Here is a 20,250-nt window from a genome sequence, read left to right on the forward strand (position 1 = left end):
GGGGGAGCAGGAACCTGGGCGGGGAAAGGGTAAATTACAAGGCAAGAAAGATGAAGGGGAAAAGGCACTAGGAAGCAGGTTCGGGAATAGGAGTTCACCAAGTTGCAAGGTGGATGCTCTTCAAACAACTATTGTTGTCAGAGGCTTAAACAGATAAAGAGGAAGTCTTTTGGGGTAGAAGGCATTAAAAGAGAAAAACTCATGTAATGTAATGCAAATTAATATTTGGAGCTCTCTGCTTCGTTTTCGTTTGTTTTATTGGAGGTCCCTCCTTGTTTTCAGACATTTATACAAATTACCGTATTTGCTCGATTATAAGAGGAGGTTTTTTCCAGAGCAAATGCTCTGAAAAATACCCCTCGTCTTATAATCGGGGTCGTCTTATAATCAGACCTCAAATAGGTCTGACTATGAGACTAAGATCCAGATCCCCCGCAGCGATGCAGGGGACCTGGATCCTCCTGTGTTATGCCCCCCCCAACTTACCGGTGCATCTGAGTCCCCGGTTCTTAGTCTGGGCAGCGCGTAGAGCTCTACCCGATTCGCGTAGACAAATTCCACTGCAGCGGAACTTGAATACGCAAATCGCATACAGCTCTACACGCTGCCCGGACTAAGCACCGAGGACTCAGATGCAGGGGACCTGGATCCTCCTGTGTTATGCCTCCCCCCAACTTACCGGTGCTTCTGAGTCCCCGGTGCTTAGTCTGGGCAGGGTGTAGAGCTCTACGCGATTCACGTAGACAACTTCCGCTCAAGGGGAAGTTGTGTACGCGAATTGCGTAGAGCTCCACACGCTGCCCGGACTAAGCACCGGGGACTCAGAAGCACCGGTAAGTTTGGAGGAGGGAGGGGGAGGGAGTGTTAAACAGGGGGCATAAGGCATTTCTGGAGGCAGAGTGCTCTGTGAAATGCCTTTTAACCCCCTTAATGCCACTCTGCCTCCAGAAATGCCTTTTAACCCTCTATACGCTACTCTGCCTCCTGAAATGCCTTATACCTCCCTAAATGCCACTCTGCCCCATAATATGCCTTTTAACCCCCTATATGCCACTCTGGTATAAGGCAATTCTGGAGGCAGAGTGGCACATATGGGGTCCAAAGGCATATCATGTGGCACAGTGGCATATAGAGGGTTAAAAGGCATATCATGAGGCACAGTGGCATTTAGAGGGTTAAAAAGGCATATCATGGGGCATAGGGGGTATAAGGCATTTCTGGGGCAGAGTGGCAAGCCTGGGGGCAGATGTGCATAACTGGGGGGCAGGTTGTAAAAAAAGGAAATAAAAACAAAATATTTTTTCTCAATCATAGCTTTTATTAACAAACAATTGTTCACATAGTTTACATGAATTAACATTTACTGGTAAAACTTTTTTCCTATAGGGTCGTCTCATATTCAGGCAAATTCTTTTTTTCCTAAATTAATATTCAGATTTTGGGGGGTCGTCTTATAATCAGGGTCGTCTTATAATCAAGCAAATACGGTAACAATTGTACATATACACACACATACACACAAAGTGACTATAACATTATAAATATACACACACAGACGTACAACTCTAGCTCTAAACATATATGCACTACATATACATTCATACACATACACTGATTCTAACACTATACATACAGTATATACACACACACACACACACACTGACTTTACATATAGAGAGGTCAAAGTGACAATCATAAGCCCAATGACATCTGACTGCATTAAAGAAACACTGAAACTCATACTGCCAGATGGAATATTGTTCCAAATCTCAGTTAAAATTAAGATTATGGGATTGTTAAAGCATTTTGTTTGACATTGAAATCCCCAACCAGGCTAGTTATTGATGCAAACTGTGGGCTGTAACCCACAACCAGAATATTGTTCCAAATTTCAGTCAACCTGCCAAAGAGACATCATGGCAAATGCAGCTGAAGCACAATGAAGGGAATGGACAAATTAATCCTTGGAGACCCCCTATTCCCAAGAGACAGTACCCCAAGATAAGGCTTTGCTGGAAAGTAACAAATAAATATGCACTAAGATATAATATATCTCACATTGATTGATAAAACTTCTGTATTTCACAGGATCGCTAGTGTAATAGAGAGGTGCAGAAAGAACAAGTTCAGAATGGGGTAAATGCTCAAGAACAAAAGACACAGGAGACAGACTGAGAGTTGGCTGAAGAGTATTCAGATGGGTGCAATGTTGTATAAATACAGGTGTCATATGCTCTAGTGTCTTTTTTTATGGACTGGAGCCAGTTCTCGTGGGCTCTCATCATTAGTCTTTGATGGTACATGGCCTTCTCTATATCTGAGGGGATCATATATATATACATACATGACCCATGCAACCTGACAAGTCTGAATTCTGAAATAAACAAAGCACGATTAAACAAGGTGTGTATCATTGGTTTCCTACCTCTGCCGTTACCCTTGTGTAACTGTGGCTTTCTAAGATAAAATAGTCACTTTCGGTATCTCCGGCTGCAATGCTTCTGCCCGCCTTCAGTGTTATGCGCTTAACTCTTACCGTTCCCTCACAGTTTCATGTCCAGTTTGACTTTTTCTTTACAAAAAGACAATATCTCATTTCACATACTCAGGTATAGAACAAAAAACACTTTTATATATATATAAGAGACACATACATATTTTATACCACCGTTCACTCTATTGGTATCACATATATACAGTACCTGTAAATCAGTTTGCACCTAATAGATACATTATAATGCTAATCATTTATATCACATAGCCATAGTGCATGCTTTTAAATTTACAAGTGCTTCACTAACGTATTTTTTGCTCATATTGTATTCCAAACGTTTACAAACTTAAATTTAACTTTATTTTCAAATGTATTTTAAAATGGTAATCATTACAATATACCTTTCTATAGTATAGGTACTTATCCTCACGCCTAACAGATTGTGTGTAATTGGGTCACGAGACAAAATTACTCAGTACGATTAGTTAATCTGAATACAAAGATATATCTCTAGTTGCAAATCAGCTTAGACACAAACCAGGCACGAAAGTTACATGAACATGAACACCGCCGAAGATCTTGACTATCCAAGGCAACTGCTCGAATATAAAGATGGCTTTATGGTCTCTAAGGTGAGAAACATCAATGTTTTTTGTTACCTCATATGTACTGACATGACACAAACCAAGAGTATTGTTATTTTATGGAATCAACAGAATTTGTTATAAGATCAGATAAAACCGTATAGGAGATCTGCCATTTTGCGATAATAGACAAGGGATATACATAGTTGTAAACAAGCTCTAGCACTACAGACTTACACATAGTCTACTAAAACAAAGCTATGTACTATGACTTCCTACTTGATGTGAAAATAGGATTCCAGTGTTAACATCTGCATTATATTTGTACATATTAAGAATTTACCATATAATGGATAAGCCTATACTGAAATATCTGTAAAACTTTCCATGTCAGTTACTGTGACACAATTATTTAATGTTTAGGAAGGTAAACAAAGTATCTCCCTTGTCATGTTTGTTCACTTCAAAGTTTGTTAACTTTATACCGCAGTTGGCATCAAAATTTAAAACCTGTTCGAAATATAAATTATAACATTTATGTTTAAATAGACTACAATGATTTAACTTGCTTAGATTTGTTTTTTGGTTTGCAGATGAATCGCCGTTTATACCGATCTCTACGTATGAACAAGTATACAACATATTGTTTGTCTTTTCACTTCTAGACCATGTTTGCAGCTTGCGAGTTCGGAGTCTTTGACCTTTTGCATGAATCAACTGAGCCATTGTCCACAAAAGTCATTGCCTCTCGCTTGAATATAAACATAGATGGAGCAGATCGTTTACTAAGTGCTTGCGTAGGACTAAAGCTCTTGGAAGTAGAAATTAAAAATGGTGAAGGTAACGTTGTTTTGTAAGCTACATATAATATGACCCTATGATAAGGCTACTTTGCCTTCTTTGGTATATTGAGCGACACACACTGTTCTAAAATCATTTTAAAAGTCCCGACTTAAAAAATATAATACAATATACTTAATATACTTTATTAGTTTTGAATTTTCTCCTTCTCTATCAGTACATCATAATGTGTGTTCATGTTATTGCTAACTATATACATTGTCAGTTTTAATGTAATTTGGAATGTTGCATGTAGTAATAGTGCTACAGAATCTGCTGGCACTTTATAATAAAATGTATGGTTAGCTATTGGATACAGAGTGTTATTAACAGCAAATGACTATAAAAACAAGATGGAAGGAAAAGTAGGAAATGCAATATACATTATATTTGTGCACACACAAACTGTATTACTACCATTCACAAAACCGGTGTTCTTCACTGAGGTTCTTCAGCTCAGTGTACGTTCAAATGTATTAACAGATGATACAGCATGTATGTATGTCCGTAACCAAATATTCATTATCGTTTATTGCCTACTCTAATAATATATTTGTATTTTCTTTTTAAAGCTTTCTATACAAATACAGATGTTTCAAGGATATACCTCATAAAGTCAAGTCCAAAATCGCTTTACCATATGATGATGTACCATTCTCACACCATGTACAGATGCTGGCATTTCCTACCACAGGCTGTAAGGTATAAGACAGTTTAATAATGTCTCTGCGCTTTACTTTTTGTTTGACTATGTAAGAGTACTGCGCAGATTTGAATGGACTTGATATATTGAGCGTATTTGATAGTGATGTATTTATGGAGGTTGTTGCCTCAGGTCTGGCAGCACTCTCAACCACTCCTTAGACCTTAAACCCTGTGGATTCTGACAGTCTTCTTAAAGCAAAGCATAGGAATATAGCATCATATCCTAGCTCATTAGGTTTAACTGAAGAGCTGCTACAGAGGTCTTCACAGATACCTGCAAAGAGCTGGGCTAGTATTATTTTATTTCATAACGCATTTAGAGACCTGTTGTATGTAGCTTGGTTCTCATCCTGTCCCTTAAGCCTAGATTTAGGCATCTAGCCTTGAGCATTTTTACATATTTAAGAGCAAGTACATGGATGTAAAATGACAAATGCGGGTATATTTCCATGACAAATACTACTTCGCGTTTTCAGTTTTCAGCGTATCCAAAACTTTTTATGCAAGCATCACCCTTACCATACTGCCAATACAGACTGACCCCTGAGCCACTGATGCCATGTTCTCCCCTATGTTATTTAGGTCAATGCAGGATAACAGCACCATTTTTGGAGGTTCAAGTAACCCTAGGTTCTAGACACACCAGCCTAGATAACTATCGATAATTTGCATTAATGGTAAATTTGTGCATATGCAAGCTGCTGTGCTTAACTATGTAATATTAATTTTCTCATTTAAAGCATGTGATTTAAATAAATAATAATCTTTCTTAGAAAATTATATTATATGTGTATATATATGTACAAGTGATTTTTTTTTACAGAGAAGGAAAAAACCAGTATGAAAGGACTTTTGGAATATCTTCAAAAGATTTATTTGAAGCTCTTTACAGGTAATTGTTAATTAATGGAGCCAATTTTTTTTATTTTTTAACGTTCATTCTGAACAGTAAAATAAGTTAAAATACAATAAAAGTAAAGGAGAGGTGGGAGCTTTTAAGAAAACTATTTATTTTCTGTTACTCTTACTATTTGGTTTGGCATTTATGGTGAAATATTGTGGGGAAATTAAATGGGGAGTCCATTTTTGCCATTACATCATGATCATACCTGGGAACTCTCCGGGTTTTAGCTGGAGACTCCAGGTGAAGCACTGCTTCTCCGGGTCACCATGGGAAAATCCAAGGTCACGTCACTCCCTGCCCACTTCCCCTCAAACGATGGTGTGTTCCTGCGTGTGGAGTTGGCCTCACACGCAATGTCAGTGGGACCACCCACGATGTCAGCGGGACTGCCAGGGGAGGGCTCTGGATGGTCGGAGCCTGAAAGTTACCAGATATGATCATGATGCATGGTTTGCTTTTAAGTAGGTGTTTCATAGGTGTCTTGTCCTGAAAAAAAGTATTTCCCTTGGTAAAGATTATATATAAACTATAGATACGATTGTTCTCTAATCACATCTATAGCAAAAGTATGCACTCCCATGGAGAAAAAAACATACCCCAACCACTGGTATTCATACTGAAAAATACATTTACCCAAAAGTCTAAAACGGCTTTGGTCATGAAGGGATTTTTGTAACTGTAAGAGGTACTAAAAATGAAATTACTCTGGTTTGTATTATCTGATTAGGTCAGAAGACGAAATGAAAACCTTTCTACTTCATATGGATTCAATATGGAACATATGTGGGAAGGCTGTGATTACTGCTTTTGACTTGTCTACATTTAAGACAGTCTATGATTTAGGAGGTAAAGTTATACTAAAAATCTTCTTTGAGAAGTTGCTTGATTGCTATATATGTATATATTTGTAATCATCATTTTATTAGGGTGTTCGGGAGCTCTTGCCAAGCAGTTTGTTGCTGTGTATCCTGAATCTACCGTGACAATTTTGGATCTGCCTAAAGTTGTGCAAGCTGCAAAGAAACACTTTATGACCGACAAGGAATGGCCAATTAACTTTCATGAAGGCAAGCAAATAACTTGGCTTATTGTATAATCAATAATTTGGCTTCCTGTATATAAAAAGGAAACTTAGTTTACAGACAGTGCGTATGTATTATTTTACATAATATATAACGGAATATACTGTACACATTTTATTCTAATATGTACAATAAACACATTTTACAGATTGTTTTGCGCAATCACTGGAGGATTGAGTGAATTACCCTAGGGTCACACGGAACACAGGTTGAGAAATGTTGATTGAAAAGCAAGAGAGTACCTCAAGCAAAAAGATTCAAATGCACATTCCCTCCTATGATATAATTCTTCTATGTCTTGGTTATAAGAATCCCTCATCTCATTCACTAAGAAATCATTCACCAGTAATTAATGTATTTCCATACATTGTTTAATTATGTCAGTTCAGTCGCTTTTTTTCTTTTTAAAGGAGATTTCTTTAATGACACTATTCCTGAAGCTGACCTATTTATTATGGCTCGCATAATTCATGACTGGTCAGAGGAAAAATGCCTTCAGTTGCTAAATAAAGTTTACAAGTCATGCAAACCTGGTGAGTTTATGTGCACACGCACACTAGCTGTTTCAATATTATAAATGTGTCAGGTTGGGGGGAGTGGAGCGTGGCGCAGGTGCCGCCACACAATGTCCAGCAACGAGGGAATACCAGGGCAAATCCAAGATAATAGTCTGGGTCACGGTCCAGAGGTCAAGGCAGGCAGCGGTAAACATCAACAGGGTCACGGGCCAGGGGTCGAGGCAGGTAGCAGGCAGCAATATCGGGTCACAAAGCCAAAGGTCAAAAACCAGGACCAGTGCAAAACAGGGAAGTAGTCACAGAGAGCTAGGTAGCTAGAGTTAGTACTTCATGGTACACAGCTTAACTAAGCACTGAAAGAGAGGTCTGTGGGGTTTATATAGGGGAGGTGATTGTGTGCTCCACGCCCTATCACCTGATCCCCTCCCCCCTGAACCACCTGAGAGGAGGTGGAAATGGAAGTCTCCACCTCTCCTCCTTCCCTCTGGTGTCCCACCCAGAGGGTGGCCACACCTTCTGGGATTAAGCCACGCCCCCTCCTCTTCAGGAGCACGTGCGCGTGTGAGGCACGTCATGCGTGCTGACTGCGAGGTCAGGGTTGCGGCCCTCCATGTGGCAGAACCGGGAGACTAGCGGGCAGGAGTAGTACTCCTCCTCGGTGGTTCCCGCAACGAGGGACCCAGGACTCTTTGTGTCGCACAGTACCAAGAGGCTGGCCAACGGGAACTACGTTCCGGGGTGGCGGACCCTGTGTCGAGGTACTGTGTCGTGCCTGACACTATCTAACCAAAATTGAATTTATTGCTAATTAAGCAAATTAGGAAGTATCCAGGCAGAAATAGATTTTGATCATGCTAAGGAGCAGGACAACAGCCCCCATCTCCTCATCTCTAAAACTGTCAGGCCCCGTTCAGGCTGTGGAGCTGCTTATCTTTGGTTTCCCCTGCCTTGCTACAGTTCCCCTGCCTCCCTACAGTTCCCTGTCTTGCTGCAGTCCCCCCTTTGCTATAATCTGTTACTGGATTTCCCTGTGCTCTGCTGTTTACTTCTGCTACTTTGTTTCAGCCCTGCTCTTAGCTTCAGCTTCTGTTTCCTTTATAAGTTGTGCTCCATCCTTTTGTTATGTTTGTCCCAGTCTGCAGTCTAAAGGTTTGTCTTTCTCTGCTCTGTGTTTAGATTTAATGTTTAGTTTCAGCTCTAGTGATTCAGTAGGCAGGGTTTAGCGCTAGGACCCACCGAATATTGGAGTACTTTGGCGTAGTGGTGGACTAACCATGCTATGGCCATCAGATTCGACTAAATCACCAATTGTTATCTTATAGTCCTAGGCTAGTCCTGTATTTATGTGTGTCAGTCTTTTATGTGCCTTTGCCCTCTTTTCTCTGAATCATCTGAGGGTTTTGGTTCCTCTCTCCTCTCCCCATGTCCCAGTTTAAGATAGCCTATCCTTGCTTAAAGGAGAAGCGTCTGAGGATCTCGGCTCCTCACTCCATCCCTTGTGTTCCTTGCCTTGTTTCCCTGTCCTCTGTTGTGTCTTATCTGGCTATGTTCCTTGCTCTGTCCCCCTTGCTTGCTATGTTTCTGCTGTTACTCTGCTTAGCTTCCCTACTCCCAGCCTGCAGCATCCTGCTCATTTCTCTGTTGAGCTATGTCTCATGCCTGCTGCAGGGTGCCTGTAGGATATCACTTTGTTTTGTTCTGGACAACATCCACTGCTATGTCAGGGCCCTGGTATGTGGCCGCACAACACTAGGTGCTCAACACCCTGGAGAGTGCAGTCGCCCTGCACCAGGCCCTGTCCAACTCCGCTACTGCGCAATAACTCCTAAATTCCATCAACGGGCTCTCTGGGTCATTACAGTCGTCTGTATGGACCCAGCCCCTGACAATAACCAAGTTAAGGTGCAGTCTAGCATTCAGACTTTAACAGAGGCTGAAGTGATATTAAGAGACTGATCAAGTCAAACTAGTGGTTTCTGGCAGGTCTTTTCACTTAAGTGTGAGTGCTAGTAAATGTGAATTAAAACTTAGTTACTCACATCCCCAGGGGGATAGGCGGTAACATGTGAACAACATAAACTCAACAGATTTTTCAAAAAATATTTTCTAAAATGTAAAATATTTTTTCAAAAAAAATGAAATGGGGGTCCACCAAAGTGGTGGTGATTGCCACTTCTTGCCCAAGCCATGTTCAATGAGACAAACTTCAGGGATATATTTCCCAAGTAGACCATCCTCACCCCTATATCATACTCAGAGGGAAGCTGGAGTTACATACAACATATCTATCTATCCATCTATCTATCCATCTATCTATCTATCTATCTATCTATCTATCTATCTATCTATATCAAATACAGTATGGGAGGCATGGATCTATCTATCCATCTATCTATCTATCTATCTATCAATCTATCTATCTATCTATCTATCTATCAAATACAGTATGGGAGGCATGGATCTATCTATCTATTTATCTATCTATCTATCTATCTATCTATCTATCTATCTATCTATCTATCTATCTATCTATCATCTATCTATCTATCTATCTATCTATCTATCTATCAAATACAGTATGGGAGGCATGGATCTATGCATCTATGTCTCCTTCCCCATGGCATACATTTATAAACTACCAATCCTTGCAATGAAAATAATACTGATTGTAGAAATATATTTATAACACTGATAATATAATAACCTTTTTGTTGTATGTTTTACTTAATGCATAAAGGAGGTGGTGTTCTGCTTGTTGAAGTGCTACTAAATGAAGACAGAAGTGGTCCTCTAACTTCCCAGCTGTACTCTTTGAACATGTTGATCCAGACAGAAGGCAAAGAAAGGACTGCATCCGAATATGAGATGCTCCTGGCAGCCTCAGGCTTCAGGGATATTCAAGTGAAAACAACCGGAAAAGATTATGATGCTATACTAGGGAGAAAATAAAACATTACTTTTGCAGCTTATATAACATTTGTGTTTCGTTTTGTATCTATTAGAAATATGCATAATATAGCAGCACTTATTTTAGAATAAATGCAATTTATGCATCTTAGGAAAATAAGTTATTGTTCATTTTGTCAAGTAAAATGATAGACATTTCACATCAATCTAGAGTTTATAATACTGCAGTACATTTACCAATCAGTTAATAAAGTTACTTATTATAGGATCGTTGTCTGGATATATTATGCATTATATTTTATTAACGATTACCTAGTCAAGTTTTTAAAAGTTAGTTTCAGGACCTGACTGGGAATAAAAACCATCCCTATATTTCATGGTCCCATTAATGTGCACGTATGTATGGTCCCAGCCCCCAATTTATTTATTTTTGTTCAGAATAGCGACAAACCATGCAATTTAAAGTGTAGAATACATTAGTCATAAATAAGATCCACATGAAAATACAAAGTTCTTAATATCAGTGTGGCCCATGACATCATGTAATGGTTTGGGACTGATTGGGAGAGGACTGCATTAAATAATATGAAAAACTATTTTACGTATGAAATTATCCATTTGTAGTTTAAATAAAATTATCGAAAAAAATATTTAAAAAACAGAAATCACTTTAACACTAGATAATAAATGGTGCAAATAAACACCTATCTCTCCTAAAAAAACATTGTGCATGAGCTGCATGAGTGATCAGAGAGCGTAAGTGTGTGTATTTTTATATATCTGTAAGTGTATGGTGTTAGAGTAGGTGGGTGTGTATATATCATACCCGTTCGCTAAAAAATGATCAGTTCGCACAAACCGTTTCTTAATTACCCTATTATAGGCCGCACTCCCCCCCCCCTTAAAGTGGTTGTGCAGCCTATAATTGGGTTTAGGATCCAGATCCACCGCGGCGCTGCAAGGGACTTGGATCCTCCTTTCCAGCAGCAGCGGACGTCTGTGTGATGCAGACAACCACGCTGCTGCCGGCTGTCACCGCCCGCGAATGTCACTGAGACGCGCTGGCCAGCTGACTCAATTCTATTTCGGATCAACGGGAACGGGTTCTTAAAATGCCACCCCTGTCGATTTGAAATAGAAGTGAGTAACCCGGCGCTGCTCAATAACTTTCGTGGGCAGCACCAGCGCTGCTCAATTACCTTTGTGGGCGGTGTCAGCCCCGTTCAGTGAGGAGGGTGGGTGGAGCCGCCGGCAGCAGCGGATGTTTGACAGCAGGAATCCAACTGAGTGCACATCGGGGTCTTCGGTCAGGTAAGTTGAAGTAACTGGGGGCATGCTTGGCAGTGGGAGGCTGGGACAAAGACGGCTATGGGAAACTGGGGGCAAAGGCACATTCTGTCCCCAGTTTCCCATAGGCATCTTTGTCACTAAACATGGGACTATCGGAAGCTATTTAGTGACAAAGATGCCTATGGGAAACTGGGGACAGAGTTAATTAATGGGATTAATTAATGGTAATTAAAAGTATGCACTGGTGCTTTTTAGATGATTGCTTGAGATTTTTTTAATGTGACAAATGCAATTGATAAAACGTCAAGGGAGGCATCATAGATTTGTAAAAAAAATTACTTTTTGAAAAAAGGGTGAAAACGGCATATACCAATTTGAGTCAAATTCTTTTTTGCAGTTTTCACCTTGTTTTCAAGAAGTAGATTTACAAAAATGTTTAGTCGCTCTTTGTTTTATTAATAGCATTTGTCACTGTCAGGGTTCCACCCTACTAGCCTAGACCGTGGATGATTTATTTTGCTGTAATGTCCTGCTGCTTCCACTAGTGGCCACCCTCCCCCTCCCTCTGGAGTGCTCAGGATCAGATTACCAGGTCAGCTGGGTCTGATCACCTGAGTGAAGCCCTGCCTTTATTAACCTGCCCTGCCCTGTAGTCAGGGCCTTTGCATTGAGGTGCATGGACCGCTCTGCTTTGGCCCTGTACCGTGTGCTACCTGCCAGTGCCTGAGCTACCTGCCTGTACCTGAGCTACCCGTGTCTTGTACCTGAGTTTCCTGCCGTCAGCTCACCCAGTGGGCCTCCGGACCAGTCAGCCCTCCCAGTTGGGCTTCCTGCCGTCAGCTCACCCAGTGGGCCTCCGGACCAGTCAGCCCTCCCAGTTGGGCTTCCTGCCGTCAGCTCACCCAGTGGGCCTCCGGACCTGTCAGCCCTCCCAGTTGGGCTTCCTGCCGTCAGCTCACCCAGTGGGCCTCCGGACCTGTCAGCCCTCCGGACCTGTCAGCCCTCCCAGTTGGGCTTCCTGCCGTCAGCTCACCCAGTGGGCCTCCGGACCTGTCAGCCCTCCCAGTTGGGCTTCTTGCCGTCAGCTCACCCAGTGGGCCTCCGTACCAGTCAGCCCACCCAGTGGGTCTCCGTACCAGTCAGCCCACCCAGTGGGCCTCCGTACCCGTCAGCCCACCCAGTGGGCCTCCGTACCCGTCAGCCCACCCAGTGGGCCTCCGTACCAGTCAGCCCACCCAGTGGGCCTCTGTGCCAGTCAGCCCACCCAGTGGGCCTCCGTACCAGTCAGCCCACCCAGTGGGCCTGCGTACCCGTCAGCCCTGCCAGTGGGCTTCCTGCCGTCAGCCCACCCAGTGGGCCTCCGTACCAGTCAGCCCTGCCAGTGGGCATCCTGCATAGAGACTACTGCCTTTACTTGCTGGTCATATCACCTGTTACAATACAGTACCTTTCTTCGTATTCTGTTGTGCTGTGTGTTATTTCGCCTGTCCGTACCACATCACTTCCGTCATGCATCGTGGGGTGCAAACAGAACCCCTCGTATCCCCTGCTACTGGGCTCCTACCCGACCTGCTTACCAGGGTCCTGACAGTCACATAAACAATTCACAATCAATTATCTAAAAAGCACCAGTGCATTCTTTTTCCAGACTTCTATTGAACACTTTGATTAACTGCTTTATATATATATATATATATATATATATATATATATATATGCTAAACAGCTTGAAATTGTTGCATTTTTTACAGTAGATTTTACTTATTTATGTGTGACTGTCTGAGTCTCTGTGTGCGAGAGAGACTTTCTGAGTCTCTGTGTGCGAGAGAGACTGCCTGAGTCTCTGTGTGTGAGAGAGACTGCCTGAGTCTCTGTGTGCGAGAGACTGCCTGAGTCTCCGTGTGCGTGTGTGAGAGAGAGACTGCCTGAGTCTCTGTGTGCATGTGTGAGAGAGAGACTGCCTGAGTCTCTGTGTGCATGTGTGAGAGAGAGACTGCCTGAGTCTCTGTGTGCATGTGTGAGAGACTGCCTGAGTCTCTGTGTGCGTGTGTGTGAGAGAGAGACTGCCTGAGTCTCTGTGTGCATGTGTGAGAGAGAGACTGCCTGAGTCTCTGTGTGCGTGTGTGAGAGACTGCCTGAGTCTCTGTGTGCGTGTGTGAGAGAGAGAGAGAGACTGCTCGAGTCTCTGTGTGCGTGTGTGAGAGAGAGATTGCCTAAGTCTCTGTGTGCGTGTGTGAGAGAGACTGTCTGAGTCTCTGTGTGCGTGTGTGAGAGACTGCCTGAGTCTCTGTGTGCGTGTGTGAGAGAGAGAAACTGCCTGACTCTCTGTGTGCGTGTGTGAGAGAGATTGCCTAAGTCTCTGTGTGCGTGTATGAGAGAGAGACTGCCTGAGTCTCTGTTTGCGTGTGTGAGAGAGACTGCCTGAGTCTGTGTGCATGTGTGAGAGACTGCCCGAGTCTGTGTGCGTGTGTGAGAGACTGCCCGAGTCTCTGTGTGCGTGTGTGAGAGAGAGAGACTGCCCGAGTCTCTGTGTGCGTGTGTGAGAGAGAGATTGCCTAAGTCTCTGTGTGCGTGTGTGAGAGAGAGACTGCCTGAGTCTCTGTGTGCGTGTGTGAGAGACTGCCTGAGTCTGTGTGCATGTGTGAGAGACTGCCCGAGTCTGTGTGTGTGTGCGAGAGACTGCCCGAGTCTGTGTGTATGTGAAAGAGAGACTGCCTGTGTAAGTGTACAAGAAACTGCCTGAGTCTCTGTGTGTGTGAGAGAGACTGCTTGAGTCTGTGTGTATGTGAGAGAAAATGCCTGAGTATGTGTGTGTGAGAGAGACTGCCTGAATCTGTGTGTGTGTGAGAGAGACTGCCTGAGTCTGTGTGTGTGAGAGAGAGAGAGACTGCCTGAGTCTGTGTGCATGTGAGAGAGGCTGCCTGAGTCTGTGTGTGTGTGAGGTTCGTCTTACCAGGAGGAATCCGGAATGCAGGAATGGAACACAGCTTGAAATTGTTGAAAGTGCATTTTTTACAGTAGATTTTACTTATTTATGTGTGACTGTCTGAGTCTCTGTGTGCGAGAGAGACTGTCTGAGTCTCTGTGTGCGAGAGAGGCTGCCTGAGTCTCTGTGTGTGAGAGAGACTGCCTGAGTCTCTGTGTGCGTGTGTGAGAGAGAGACTGCCTGAGTCTCTGTGTGCATGTGTGAGAGAGAGACTGCCTGAGTCTCTGTGTGCGTGTGTGAGAGAGAGACTGCCTGAGTCTCTGTGTGCATGTGTGAGAGAGACTGCCTGAGTCTCTGTGTGCGTGTGTGAGAGACTGCCTGAGTCTCTGTGTGCGTGTGTGAGAGAGAGAAACTGCCTGACTCTCTGTGTGCGTGTGTGAGAGAGATTGCCTAAGTCTCTGTGTGCGTGTATGAGAGAGAGACTGCCTGAGTCTCTGTTTGCGTGTGTGAGAGAGACTGCCTGAGTCTGTGTGCATGTGTGAGAGACTGCCCGAGTCTGTGTGCGTGTGTGAGAGACTGCCTGAGTCTCTGTGTGCGAGAGAGACTGCCTGAGTCTCTGTGTGCGTGTGTGAGAGAGAGACTGCCTGAGTCTCTGTGTGCATGTGTGAGAGAGAGACTGCCTGAGTCTCTGTGTGCGTGTGTGAGAGACTGCCTGAGTCTCTGTGTGCGTGTGTGTGTGAGAGAGAGAGACTGCCTGAGTCTCTGTGTGTGTGTGTGTGAGAGAGAGACTGCCTGAGTCTCTGTGTGCGTGTGTGAGAGAGAGACTGCTTGAGTCTCTGTGTGCATGTGTGAGAGAGAGACTGCCTGAGTCTCTGTGTACGTGTGTGAGAGAGAGACTGCCTGAGTCTCTGTGTGCGTGTGTGATAGAGAGAAACTGCCTGAGTCTCTGTGTGCGTGTGTGAGAGAAAGAGATTGCCTAAGTCTCTGTGTGCGTGTGTGAGAGAGAGACTGCCTGAGTCTCTGTTTGCGTGTGTGAGAGAGACTGCCTGAGTCTGTGTGCGTGTGTGAGAGACTGCCCAAGTCTGTGTGCGTGTGAGAGACTGCCCGAGTCTGTGTGCGTGTGTGAGAGACTGCCCTAGTCTGTGTGTATGTGAAAGAGAGACTGCCTGTGTAAGTGTACGAGAAACTGCCTAAGTCTCTGTGTGTGTGAGAAAGACTGCTTGAGTCTGTGTGTATGTGAGAGAAAATGCCTGAGTACATGTGTGTGTGTGAGAGAGACTGCCTGAATCTGTATGTGTGTGAGAGAGACTGCCTGAGTCTGTGTGCATGTGAGAGAGACTGCCTGAGTCTGTGTGTGTGTGAGGTTCATCTTACCAGGAGGAATCCGGAATGCAGGAATGGAACACACTTGCTCAGTACAGAACACGCACAAGGGGCCTGGTGAGGGTAACAGGGCACTTGACAGTGTAGCTGTAAGCACGGGTGGTCAGGACGTAGCCGTTTAGCAGACCAGGGTCGGGATGCCAGATATATACGCAGGAGCCGTTGAGATAGCCCGGGGTCAGGAAGACAGAGGTACTCAGAGTCGTTTAGGATAGCCGGGGCCAGGATGCCAGAGGTACACAGATTCGTTGGGATAGCAGGGGTCAGGATGCCAGAGATACACAGAGTCGTTAGGATAGCCAGAGTCAGGATGCCAGAAGTACACGAGAACCGTTAAGCAGACCAGGGTCGGATACCAGATAAACAGGATAACAGAACTTGAAACACGGAGGGGCTCACGAGATACAGGAAGCACCAGTATAACTGAGCACTGATGGAAAGGAGAACGAGGTTTAAATAGCCCAGGGGGGGCGTTCCCAGACGTCTGGGATGTGATCGCGTCCTGCGTCTCCATAGCGACGCAGCGAAATCCAGTCGGCGGTCAGCGAGCGGCTGCTTCATGTGCCAGTAAGCGGTGCCGGCGTTTCTGCCGGGAGGAAGAAGAGGACGTCCGGGACCCGATATAGGTAGGTGTCTTACAGTGTGTGTGTGTGAGAGAGATTGCCTGAGTCTGTGTGTGTGTGTGACTGCCTGAGCCTGTGTGTGTGTGAGAGAGACTGCCTGAGTCTGTGTGTGAGAGAGAGACTGCCTGAGTCTGTGTGTGTGTGTGAGAGAGAGACTGCCTGTGTGTGTGTGAGAGAGAGAGAGAGACTGCCTGTGTGTGTGTGAGGTTTTTATTTTTTAGTGGTTACTAAAAAAATTGAATCCCACCACTGGTGTGTATGTATGTGTAAGTGTAGAGCTTACCCTCACCATCACCATACCCACTATCATCATAATTCATTCCCATCCCCCACCACAATCGTTATCCCCTAACCACCATATTCATGGACCCACTATCATCATCATTCCCTCCCTCCATAATTTCCATCCCCTACCATTATCACCCCATATAGTCTACATATCTGGTAGTCAGGTGCATAAAGAAACCTTTCATAAAATTCTGGACACCCTCTGCTGTCAGAGTGGTTTAGTCTGCTCTCTTCTTCTCTAGCTGGTCTCATCTCCTTCACTCTGGCTGCTGTTCCTTCACAGGCACAGAGTCACCACTGTTTGCATGCTGCAGACTACTGTAAACTAAAGTTCTTATGTTTTGCTGGTACATGCTGGTCTGTTATCTACTACTACCATGATCATATATGAGGTATAGGAGGTACTGGAGTGGAGAGGATATTTTGCATACATACTCATGCTAACACCCACTTACACACTGATGAGATACTTTTGGGCTCAGTTTAATGGAAAGCTTAACCTCAACTGGTCTTAATGAAGGTTTCCAATTGAATGACCTATGTATTGAACTAGGGAACATCTTTAAAAAATATTACAATTAAAGCTTGCGGAAACATCTGAACCTAAGCAATTTAGTGGGGTCCTTATAAAAATATAAAATAAATTGTAAATTTTAGTCAGATCTTCTAGACAATCAAAAAGTGAGTATAGAAATTTGTAGACATGTCTTCACATACTTAAATGATAAAACTAAAATTAATATTTACCAGCATTGAAACCAGGGGCGTAACTAGAAACCTCAGGGCCCCGGTGCGAGAATCTGTTAAGGGCCCCCCCACCCCCACCCCCAACCCATCTATCCCTTTCTCACTATCTCCCCTCTCCCCCCCTAACCCACCTTCTCACAATCTCCCCTCTCCCTCCCTAACCCACCTTCTCACAATCTCCCCTCTCCCTCCCTACCCCCCTTCTCACAATCTACCCTCTCCCTCCCTAACCCACCTTCTCACAATCTTCCCTCTCCCTCCCTAACCCACCTTCTCACAATCTCCCCTCTCCCTCCCTACCCCACCTTCTCACAATCTCCCCTCTCCCTCCCTACCCCACCTTCTCACAATCTCCCCTCTCCCTCCCTACCCCCCTTCTCACAATCTACCCTCTCCCTGCCTACCCCCCTTCTCACAATCTCCCCTCTCCCTCCCTAACCCACCTTCTCACAATCTCCCCTCTCCCTTCCTAACCCACCTTCTCACAATCTACCCTCTCCCTCCCTAACCCCCTTCTCACAATCTCCCCTCTCCCTCCCTAACCCCCTTCTCACAATCTACCCTCTCCCTCCCTACCCCCCTTCTCACAATCTACCCTCTCCCTCCCTACCCCCCCTTTTCACGATCTACCTACCCCCCCTTTGTAGGTCACTTACCGTCAACTCCTGTGTTGGGAGCGTGAGGCGTTTGTCTCGGGTGCCGGCGCTTCACTGCTGAGCGCAGGCACCCGAGACAAACGCCTCATGCTCCCAACACTGCACTGAGGCAGGCGGCGGCGACGGCGGCATCCTGGATTTCTGTTAGTCAGGGGGGCCCAAGAGTTGCCGAGCGGTCGTTTTCAGCAACCGCTCGGCACCCCTTGGGCCCCCCCTGACTGGCAGAACTCCAGGGCCCGGTCGCAGTCGCGACCCCTGCGACCCCGGTAGTTCCGCCACAATACAGAATAGTTCAGTATATATCTATATACCGGTAATTATATTTCATAATTCCTGTGAACAACTAAAATTATAATAATGATTTTTATTGAATTAATAATTAATTTCATTTATTTTATAAGGTATAATTGTATCAGTAACGCAACATAGTTTTTTCTTAAACCCTATTTTACTCTACCAGCATTGGGATGGTTATTCACAACAATGGTCTGTTTTCCTGTTCCTTTTTTACCTACAAAGTAGGTGAGCCAATTGAACTTGGCTAGCCCATATTAAAAAAAATAAACAATTTAATTATCATTTTTTAGATATTCTAATCTAATTTGTAATTTATTTAGCAAGTCTGTAAACATTCTCAGAAAAACAGTACCACGTGAATTAATATCGTTGAAAACTATAGAGTTGCAGAAAAGAAAACAGCCAGAAGGTGTAGCTATTGGTACACATTTACATTTTATGCCATATAAACTGTTAGTTCTGCCATACTTGCCTTGTTCAATATTGTATATAATAAGTACTTTTAAGAATGTATCACTTCCCTACTCACCCCTAGGAGAATTAAGTAACTGACATCAGTTATAATGTCTCACATGTACAGAGTCATGACATATCATGTGAATCCACCAATTCTGGATCTGTCTATGAGAAATGTTTGAGGACAATTCACTATGTCTTTGAATGTGAGTTCCTATACTAGTGTAATGTATATTTACTATAATTACAAAATGAAAAAAATATCATTATATATATCATTATATATATCAATTTATCAATATATTAATAAATATCAAGGGGAGCCCCTCTTGCCGTATGCGAGGAGGAGGTCTTGCTGAAAATGCAGGGTGGCCCCATTGACGCCGTGGGCAGTCACACCGACGTTGCAATGTCATGGGACATAAGCCATTTTTGCAAAGGGAAGTGGGGAGTGCTGCAAAGACGCTTCCATGACCTGGAATTTCCCGCAGTGACCCTGAGACCCAGAAAGTTCCCAGGTATGCTTGATACTATTATTACAGCTGCAGTTGTTGCAATAACTATCAGGGAACAAATTGAACACTCTAGTGCATAAAGGCAAGGCCAACCTTAGATGCATGGAAATTCTAAATTGCAGGCATAGATCACAAGTCCCGCAAATTAAAGGCCAGCCCTGGCAAAAATATTGCAAATATAGGACATGACTTAGCACCCAGATTGATTTAACAGGACTTGCCCCGGAACCCAAACTGCATCCACACACTTGCCCCAGAACCCAAACTGCATCCACACACTTGCTTGTCCTTATATTTACCTTAACATATAAACACTTTCAAAACACAAAAACATATTTTCTCTCCGTTTTCCCATTATGGCTGCCCTTGTTGTCCGTCTCTCCCCTTTCTCATTCCCCCTTATTATCTCTCCCTTTTTTCTTTATCCTTTCCTTTCTTATTATCCATCCTGTTTCTCTTTATCTCAGATCTTTCTTTTTGGTTTAGATCTCCCCCTCTTTATCTCCCAACCCTTTTTCTTTATCTCTTTCCCATTTCTCTTTACCTCACCTTTTTTATCTCTACCCCTTCTGTTTATCTCCCCTCCACTTTCTCTCTATCTTACACCCATTTCTCCCTACCTCCCCCTTTCTTTTATCTCTCCCACATTGTCTCTCCTCTTTTTCTGTATCTTATATATCCAATTTTCTTGCTCTCCTCCAATTTCATTTTATCATTTCCTTTTATGCTTGCCTCTCCCCTTTCTATTTTACCTCTCCTCCATTTTCTTGTGTGTAACTCTATTGGTCGCTGGCAGGGGCCTCCTCTGCCATCAACTAATGAAGTGGACCTGTGCTTCATTTGTTGATGGCAGACGAGCCCCCTGCTGGTGACCAATAGAGTTGCTCGTACAGACTTTTAAAATCTTGGTTCTGCAACTTGGCCGGGAGAGACCACTGGTCTCCCCGCTCCAAGAGTTAAAGGTCCGTATGAACGACCAATAGAGTCCCTTGTACCGACCTTTAACTCTTGGAGCGGGGGGACCGTGGTCTCCCC

At 43.8% G+C, this 20,250-nt stretch overlaps 2 protein-coding genes across 3 annotated transcripts in view; one reads left to right on the plus strand and one right to left on the minus strand.

The window, feature by feature from the left end:
* The window catches only part of ZBED1 (zinc finger BED-type containing 1), a 234,612-nt gene that overhangs the window by 61,428 nt on the left and 152,934 nt on the right, over nt 1-20,250 (minus strand). The gene's annotated exons all lie outside the window — the stretch shown is intronic.
* LOC128474934 (acetylserotonin O-methyltransferase-like) lies at nt 3,032-10,302 on the plus strand. The gene is made up of 8 exons (XM_053457367.1): nt 3,032-3,126; nt 3,744-3,918; nt 4,491-4,620; nt 5,447-5,515; nt 6,255-6,373; nt 6,454-6,594; nt 7,020-7,142; nt 9,865-10,302. Exons 1-8 carry the CDS (start codon nt 3,049-3,051, stop codon nt 10,074-10,076), a joined length of 1,047 nt encoding a protein of 348 aa, XP_053313342.1. The 5' UTR covers nt 3,032-3,048; the 3' UTR covers nt 10,077-10,302.

Source organism: Spea bombifrons, chromosome 2 (genome assembly GCF_027358695.1).
Source record: "Spea bombifrons isolate aSpeBom1 chromosome 2, aSpeBom1.2.pri, whole genome shotgun sequence".
NCBI classification, from domain to species: Eukaryota; Metazoa; Chordata; class Amphibia; order Anura; family Pelobatidae; genus Spea; species Spea bombifrons.

Coding starts and splice junctions, on each gene's coding strand:
- LOC128474934 (XM_053457367.1), top strand. CDS start 3,049: ATGAACATGAACACCGCCGAAGATCTTGACTATCCAAGGCAACTGCTC. Junction 4,621..5,446: donor TTCCTACCACAGGCTGTAAG/GTATAAGACAGT, acceptor TTTTTTTTACAG/AGAAGGAAAAAACCAGTATG. Junction 7,143..9,864: donor TTACAAGTCATGCAAACCTG/GTGAGTTTATGT, acceptor TAATGCATAAAG/GAGGTGGTGTTCTGCTTGTT.